An 8,704-nucleotide genomic window follows, 5' to 3' on the forward strand; every position below is an offset into this window, starting at 1 on the left:
AAGCTACATAATTATATGTATGTATTATGTTTAAGTAGGTAACTTCAAAGGACACATTAATTCGATGCCTACTGTTGTGTTAAACAAAACGCCCATCATTATGTACTCGAAACAGACAACTGGACATTAAACAGGCGGTATTTCCCTCATCTTATTGTATTTACGACAGTTGTTACATATTAAACTGTTAAATATAATAATAGCCGCCGCTTCCTCGTGTTCAGAAGGTTGTATGTTAACCACACCATGAACTTTGCGACCCCGTTGTTTACCAGAGTAGAATTAGTTCGTACTGCGTCGGCCGGACTGAGGAAAATGTCCATATAAATCGTCGCACATTTTCTTTTGAGTGGACACGCGAGGAGGCGCGCGCGCAAACCATGCTCCTTATCAACTAAGTCATATATTTTATTCTACACGTACTTTTGTTACTAGTGTCCAAAAAAAGTGGCAAAATGTTTGTGTGGCTGTTCCTAGTTGTTTTCGTTCTGTGGACGATGCCTTTTTGGCGTAAAAGGTATCGAATGCGTAAATTGGCTTCGATTATCCCTGGGAGCGATTCTGAATTGCCAGTAATCGGTATTGCGCACACGCTCGTCGGTGATACTGAAAGTGAGTTTGTATTCAAATTAACTGATTTGGAATTGGTTTTGTGATGTTTAAGGTTCGTTATGAAGAAACAATGATGGGGAGTTATGATGAATTAAGTGCTGAATGATGAATCCTATTAATTATTTTACTACGTGGTTATTACAATTATGATAATAAATCGCTGTTAATATTATGCTCATATGTATTTAAATCACACCTATAGGTGTTGCTGAATTAATACAGATTTTCTATGCCTATGCAATTTTTATAAAGATTCAGTACGTAATCTAAAAAAAATAATTGTGATTAAAAAAAATAAAAGCTTGCAAAGGCATATTTAGTAAGCCATTCATGTACTTTTAATAAAAAAAATGCAACACTTCAATACTTATTCTTTCGTGTAGTGTTTCATTTGAATTATGGTTTGCAGAAATCATGTATGAATTACAAAATTTGAGCTATTTGTCCATGCAAAAAGAAGGCACAATCAGAGGATGGCTGGGACACATTCTGTACTTCAGTAAGTATACATTCGAGTTTTAATTACTTAACTGTTATTTTAAAGCTTACTTTTTGCAACTGCTGGAGCACTTTTAAAAATTCTGTCAGTAGTAGTAGATTTAGAAATCTATATAAATAAAAATGAATTGTTGTTATATTTATTTTTATAATCTATTTCTACAATGTACACACTATACATATATACAAACTTAAACTACTTATCTTTATACAAAACTAAAAATAAAATACTATATACAAAATATATATAAACATAAAATATAAAAGAGCATCGATCAGGCGTCGAAGTATTCCTCCGCATCACTGTCCTCCGGAAACGTGCAAATTTTTGTTTTCAAACAAACGAAATTGTTGTTCGTTAGTCTGACTAAAACTCGAGAACGGCTGGGCCGATTGAGCTGATTTTGGTTTTAAAATGTTTGTCGTAGTCCAGGGTAGGTCTAAACGTGAGCAAATAAGGAAAAATTGCTAGTAAGATTTTATTAGGCGGTACGAAGTTCGCCGGGTCAGCTAGTAGATGAATATTTGACACTTTCGTGATATTACGAGTGAGATCAAATTGAACCTAATTAAGTTTTGTAATTATGATAAGTGACCAAGGTCAGTTTCATAGTGCTATCAACAAAATTAAAAATGCAAAAAAAAAGACAATATCTAAAAAAAAAAACGTTTATTCTCAGGCTGCATTGGCCCATAGATATATACCTTACAAACTATAGCATACACATTATATTAAGTACACTAAAGCTGACTATTATAATTGCTGGTCTAGCAAACTTTCTTCCCCAATTCTATTTCTTGTGAACCTTCTGCCAGCGGTTTCACCCGCATCCCGTGGGAACTTGGGGCACGCACCCGTGGGCACGAACCCAGATAGAAAGTAATTGCTTGATAAATGGGCTGTCCAACACTAAAAGAATGTTTCAATTTGGACCAGTAGATAGTAGATTAGCGCGTTCAAGAAAACAAACAAATTGTTCAGCTTTATAATATTAGTTTAGATTATCAACAGATAACTGATAAATCTACTGTTTGCAGTTATGACTGACCCTGTCGACCTTGAAATGGTGCTGAAGACCTGCCTGGAAAAGGATGATCTGCACAGATTTATCAGACAAGTGATAGGCAATGGCGGAATTTTTGCTCCAGGTACCTATGCTATTTTATCATAAAATACATCATCATGTCATCATTATCCTCCTGCCCTTATCTCAATTTTATTTGGGGTCGGCGCAGCATGTTTTATCCTTCCATACTTTTCTATCTGCTGTCATCTAATAAGTAACAAGTAAGTAACATACGTAAAATAATCTCAAATTGTAATCAATAAGCAATAACTATTTCTGGGAAATTAATTTTATTTATAAAACCCACCTTTTGTAATGATAAGCTTAGTTATGTGCATTACGGCCATTACGGTGTTACCTACTCGCGTAAGAGAAGTCTTTACCCAATTATAATTATCTAGATAAAGATAATATTTTATGATTGGACTGTGAGAATCTGTAATTGCTGCACATAAAAATACCAGTATAATCCAAAATGTTGCACCATATTTCGTAGTAACTGAAAACTACATATTTATGAATACTACGTCCTTCATGTTATTTACGTCAACAAATGTGGTTTTATGTGTGAAAGTGTCTTTGTAGATAACAAGTTTTTCTGGTACATGAACAAAATCTCAATAACCACCATTAGCAGTATTATCAATGTTAATACGTCTATACGTATTCACATCACGTCTGCATAAAAATGTCCCGCCTCAAAGCACAAATGCGAGCGAATTCGTAATAATTCTGAGTTACAGCAATAAGGAAAACAATATTAGCAACGACACGCATAGAAGTACACAAGAATATTTCGTAATAGCTGCAGAAAAAACATAAAAAATCCAACAACAAGGTAAAACTTCAAGTCATGACAGATATCTGCGAAGTTCCAGATGTTTGCGACGAAACTGTTGCAAAACTTGCGTGTTTTTCCAAGATCCTACGTGATTTCTTATTCTGTTGAATGCTTCAATTGGGTCAGTTGAATTCGATAATCGACCTTCGACAGCATTAAAGGAGCCTTGCTTGTATTTAATCGTAACAGTTACATTTTTATTGGACTTTTTTTATGTTTTAAGCTCTGAAAATCTAAATTTCTTGTGGTGTACTTATGGTCGTCATTGAAGACGGATGGTCTGACTCATGTCAAAGATTAGTTAATCCTAGGTCGTACTGAGCTTCACGTACCTACTTGAAATACTTACACTGCTTCGTGTATTTACTTTAAGCTCTAATTTTCATACTGCGTGTGATGATCCTATGTGTTTCACAGTAGTTGACATGATACTCTCATAGGCTACTGAGCTAGCAATATCTATATTAATGCTTTAGCTCACAGTAACACCTTGGACTGACAGCCGAATAACCACACTAGGGTGGTTATTATGCGATCAAACCATGAACACCAAAAAGTTAAAACAGTTGGCACGATGAATCATAAATTAGCTTATGTAACGTGCATGCGGTGCCAGATTATGCATCAGTCTATCATTGTTGCTGCAGTGCTGACCTTCTGGTTTAACCGTATTTCATTGTTTCAAAGGTTAATCACTAATCCTAACCTAGCCTAACGAGTTTTGCTTATTATTTCATACGTAAACTGCAATCTGTACTGTATCCATGAATAAAGTTCAATAAGTAAGGTATGATCTTTTTAATTCTTCGGAAAAGTATTCAACTGTCGCAATTTCACACCAAAACAAAAGAACCAATTTAAGTGAGAGATAAAGACATAGTTTGGGGCCTAGGAATAAATATAGGCTACTTTTTATCTGGGTATGAGAAGCTGTTCCCTCGAGGAGCAACTTGAATCGCTCGTAATACGACATATTTCCAGACATTTTATAATTTTCTTTTTATAAACAGTTTCCATCTGGCGACGCCGACGAAAGATCTTAGTGCCCGCCTTCAGTCCTAAGATAGTCGAGAACTTCGTGCCGATATTTGCTGAGCAGAGTCAGAAACTGGTGACGCAATTGGAGACACCTTCTGATAAAGGAAAGTTCAGTATCTGGCCGTTTGTTAGCACGTATACCCTGGACTCTGTGTGTCGTAAGTTCATTGCTATTTTACTTTTAACATCATTTAACATGGAAGACTTTATGGAATATGTTGGCGGAAAAATCTCTATTAATTTTACTTATTGTTCGTAATGGTTACTAAGTTAAAGCTATAGAAATTGCTACAACATTTTATCAATAGGTAGCAAAAGTTATTTTTAACGGTAAAGGCTAAATTCTGAATTTAGGTTACTTCTAGACCAAAGTTCTTTACTAATTTTGGAAAATAAATCGTTGAACTTTATGCCTACGTGATTATGATTGATGCCAGTTCAAATAACGGTAGTTTATCATACCAAGTACAGTTCGGTCTAGATTCATTCGTCATGATAATTATATCTACACGCAAACATTGTTTAGGCAATTTAACTTAATTTATACGAACTTTTACAACTACCTATATTTTTATTTATATACTTAGTTCTTTATGATAGGTATGAATGATTGTCTTATAAGTAAAATGATAAAAGGAAAACAGCTCACAATAAGACCCACGTGTTTGGAATAAATTATGTTTTTGAATTATGTTTATTGAAATTAACATACCTGATTATTTATTTAATTTGCTATACAATCATGAGTAATGATAAATGAAATATGATATCTTGAACGCTTTGGTACATTTGCTATTTGAGAATCCTTAAGTAAGAAATTGACCATTCTGAACATCATATGGGCATCACAAGCCCTTAAAGAAAAGAAAAGAAAAGAAAGAAAACAAATTTTATTGCGCAACAAAAGACGCACTACAATTCATTCCCTTCACTTCAATTCAGAATGTTTAACAATTAACTTCTTGAAATTAACAGAAACAGCAATGGGAGTGAAAATCAACGCTCAGCAGAATCCAGATAACCCATTCCTGATTTCAATGTGTCGGTTCCTGAACTTGGCTTGTCAAAGGATATTCCATTTATGGCTACAACCAGACTGGCTGTACAAGTGGTTCCCGCAATACAAGAGTCATCAGGAATGCATATCGATCATGCATAGGTTTACTGACGACGTAAGTGGTATTTCTGAAAGGGAGTGTATCTTGGGAAACGGTCCAAATATTTTCTAGTTTTTGTAAAATTTCATTTTTGCACCGGCTTAAAGCTCTGCCATTTCATCTTTTAGCCCTACATTGGACCAGTTGTTTTACGATTTCGAATTAACCTATTTAGAGTAGATCTTAATGCATCAATTTTACAGGTTATAGATAAGAAAAGAGAAGAAATAGAGCTAGAGAAAGACTCTAAAACGCAAGTGGACCGAGAATTTGGTAAGACTATATTTTTGAACCATTTTTAACCCAGTTTTGTAACTTGTTGTACATTCTTTAACTGTAGCATGTGACTGCACATAAAACTGTTATTCTCATATTTAAATGACGCTGATTGCCTTCAAACGTGAATTTTCCGTTTTTTAATGCAAAAAGATAATTTATTTTGTGAAAACATGGGTACGTGTTTACAAAACAGAGGTGTTTTTACATAAGGTTATAAAATAATAAAATAAGTAAACCTTTATGTTTTATAGTCATAGTTTAACATTGTAAACTTTGTGTGAAATAAACTTATTATTTACCTATTTATAATAATCAGGCCCATACATGTTTTTTGGCGTATAATTTTTTTACAAATTGTAGCGTATGTTATCTTAAGAAAGAAATAGTGACTCATATTTCCTTGGAAAATCTTCAAGCCGTAATATTTTTTGCAGATTTAGGACTGTACAAGAACCAGACATTCCTAGACTTATTGATCCAGCTGTCTGGCGGTGACAAAGGGTATACTAATCAGGAGTTGAGAGAAGAGGTACTGACACTAACTGTGGCTGGTACTGATACCTCGGCAGTATGTATCGGGTACACACTGCAGTTGCTCGCTAAATATCCTGAGATTCAGGAGAGAGTTTATGAAGAGTAAGTAGTTCATATCTTTTGGTTTGTGGTCCCTTCTTTTTAGTTTTTTGTAGGAAACCAATTCTTCTTATTCACATGTCTTTCATATTAACTGTGCACAGAGTGAAATTATCTTGTATTATTTATTCTGTTTTAGTTTTAATATATTTTGAATTTTGATGAATAAATAATTTTGAATTTTGATGAATAAATAATTTTGAATTTTGAATACATCTGAATATTCTTTTTTCTAACACTGGTGATTAAATAGTCATCTACATACAACCTTAGTATGTTTTGGTCACATTTTATTCTTGAATGTATCGTGCTGTTAAAAATTACCTTTATCAGTATTTCTTTAGCTCTTAATACGTAGATATTTTATTTATTATATTACTAAAAGCTCTAAATACGCTTGTCTGGGAAGTTAGAACTAATGACTATAACATTCTTACATATTTAATGTTGATCACTATTGTTTTATTACATGTAGTTAAACTAGATTGATAGGTTGCTATCTGTGATTAGTATATGGCTTCCAGTTTACGATTTTCCTGCATATAATGTAGATTAATTATAGGTCCGGTATACAGTACTAATTATATCATGCAATTTTAAATTATGTAAGTTATCTCAATATATTCTTGCTCTCAGTAAGCTGATATTTATATACAACTTATTTACCGAAAATAATAATTATTTTTAACTAAACAACAGACAGTATCTATTTGTAGGTATAGATAGTTTATATCGTGGACCATATTATTAAAAAAAAAAACGTATTTTTTTTATTTAACGTTATGTATGTTTTCGTAGGTTATGTACAGTTTACGACGATGATCGCATGTTAGTGAAGGAAGATTTCGCCAAGCTGAAGTATTTGGACAGAGTTGTAAAGGAGTCCCTGAGGTTGTTCCCACCCGTACCTCTTATTATTCGGAAGGTCTTACAAGAGATCACGCTGCGTGAGTGTTCATTCCTAAACTTATATTGTATCGATTCTATATGTAACGATTTAATCTCTTAATATGTAAATCATGTAAACATCTGAAAACTTGATGAAGAACTTTTTGAAAATAAACGACTAATACATCCATGGTACAGGCGCAAAGTTAGACACTCATCAAGACAGTTTAGCAAAGTTAGGTGATGATGAGATGTCTAAGAAAAAGTTACGATAAAAAACGACTAATATTCTACGCTGTCTATGTTACAACTAAGACCGTTGGTCTCATTGTAAAAAATGTACTAAAATCTTACATGTCCTACAGCATCTGGTCGCCGACTACCCGCTGGTTCGGGAGTCGTTTGCTCAATTTGGGGGGTCCACCGAGACCCTCAGCACTGGGGCCCTGACGCCGAGGAATTCGACCCGGATAGGTTCCTACCTGAGAGGTTCAACCTTAAGCATCCCTGCAGCTATATGCCGTTCAGTAATGGACCGAGGAACTGTCTTGGTAAGTATTTTATTTAGAATTAGTTTCACCTTCTGATCATATTCATCACATTATTTTGAGGATATTTTGGATCATTATTTGGATCATATATCCGTCGTCTCGGAGGAATTGCTTCTTGCAGCCGAATAAAAACTCTATTCATCTACAGACTAAGTATCTGTATACTTAACTTAATATTATAAATCGAAGCGTTAGCGTAAATTAGTGTCAAAGCGCGACAGACAGACAGATTTATTTTCGCATTTATAATAAAAGCAACGATTAACGTCGTTTCAAAAGCGACATAAATAAAAAAATACGCGTTGACTGCCACTGATAAGTATCAGATCTCAATCAAGATGATAATTACTTCTCGTAACTAGAATATATTAATGTTCGTATTAGCTAGTTATGGCTCTATAAGTGCTCGTGTCTGCATTTTGTATCGTAAAAGGGATTTCCCATAATAATGTCCGCGATGCATCGCCATAATTAAGGTTCATCAGGAAATATCTGCTTGGATTCTGATCTAGATTTAATGACCATTTGATGACAATGAAAAGCATTTTAGCATTTAAGGACTACGGCAGAAAAAAAGATAATTATAATTACATTTTAAGATCGTGTTTTTGCGTTATACCCATAGATTTGAAATAGGTTCGCGCCCTGCGGCACCGTCCTGCACCTATGTTTTGCCCTCCCTAAAGATGTTCCTTTATTAAAGAAGTCTTACAGCTTACGATAAGTTCTCGTTCTACTGTTTCCTATTTTATGAACTGGTAAATAGCATAATAGGGAATTTTAATCACCATTTTCTTGTCCACAGGTTATCAGTACGCTCTAATGTCAATCAAGACAGCACTCTCAACCGTTCTGCGACACTATGAAGTAGTGGAAGACAGAGAAGATGGTCCTAAACCCCACATTCGAGTCAAACTTGACATCATGATGAAGGCCGTGGACGGCTACCAAGTAGCTCTGCGAAGACGAGACAAAAAACCCACATGACATGGGATAATTAGCAGCTAGCAACATAAATATTTATTAACTAATTACGTATTGCGTTATAGTATTACAACCAGGTTAATATGGAAGTACATATATAAGCAATTAAAATAATTTTAATGATTACTTTCGTTTTATTTAAAAACCCGGTTGCAA

The 8,704-nt window shown here is 34.2% G+C and overlaps 1 protein-coding gene across 1 annotated transcript; it reads left to right on the top strand.

Moving 5' to 3' along the window:
* The first annotated feature begins 338 nt into the window (after nucleotides 1–338).
* On the top strand, nucleotides 339–8,672 carry LOC110384165 (cytochrome P450 4C1). The gene is made up of 10 exons (XM_021345310.3): nucleotides 339–612; nucleotides 1,022–1,111; nucleotides 2,149–2,259; nucleotides 4,029–4,214; nucleotides 5,032–5,228; nucleotides 5,417–5,486; nucleotides 5,927–6,128; nucleotides 6,924–7,072; nucleotides 7,379–7,564; nucleotides 8,370–8,672. The coding sequence occupies exons 1-10, from the start codon at nucleotides 456–458 to the stop codon at nucleotides 8,549–8,551; spliced, it is 1,530 nt and encodes a 509-aa protein (XP_021200985.2). The 5' UTR covers nucleotides 339–455; the 3' UTR covers nucleotides 8,552–8,672.
* Nucleotides 8,673–8,704: the final 32 nt, after the last annotated feature.

This window comes from Helicoverpa armigera, chromosome 4, assembly GCF_030705265.1.
Source record: "Helicoverpa armigera isolate CAAS_96S chromosome 4, ASM3070526v1, whole genome shotgun sequence".
NCBI classification, from domain to species: Eukaryota; Metazoa; Arthropoda; class Insecta; order Lepidoptera; family Noctuidae; genus Helicoverpa; species Helicoverpa armigera.

What these genes read in the sequence shown, in the direction of transcription:
- LOC110384165 (XM_021345310.3), top strand. Translation starts at nt 456, where the DNA reads ATGTTTGTGTGGCTGTTCCTAGTTGTTTTCGTTCTGTGGACGATGCCT. An exon ending in GGGACACATTCTGTACTTCA is followed by an intron (nt 1,112 to 2,148) that starts GTAAGTATACAT and finishes TACTGTTTGCAG; the next exon opens with TTATGACTGACCCTGTCGAC. An exon ending in CTTACAAGAGATCACGCTGC is followed by an intron (nt 7,073 to 7,378) that starts GTGAGTGTTCAT and finishes CATGTCCTACAG; the next exon opens with CATCTGGTCGCCGACTACCC.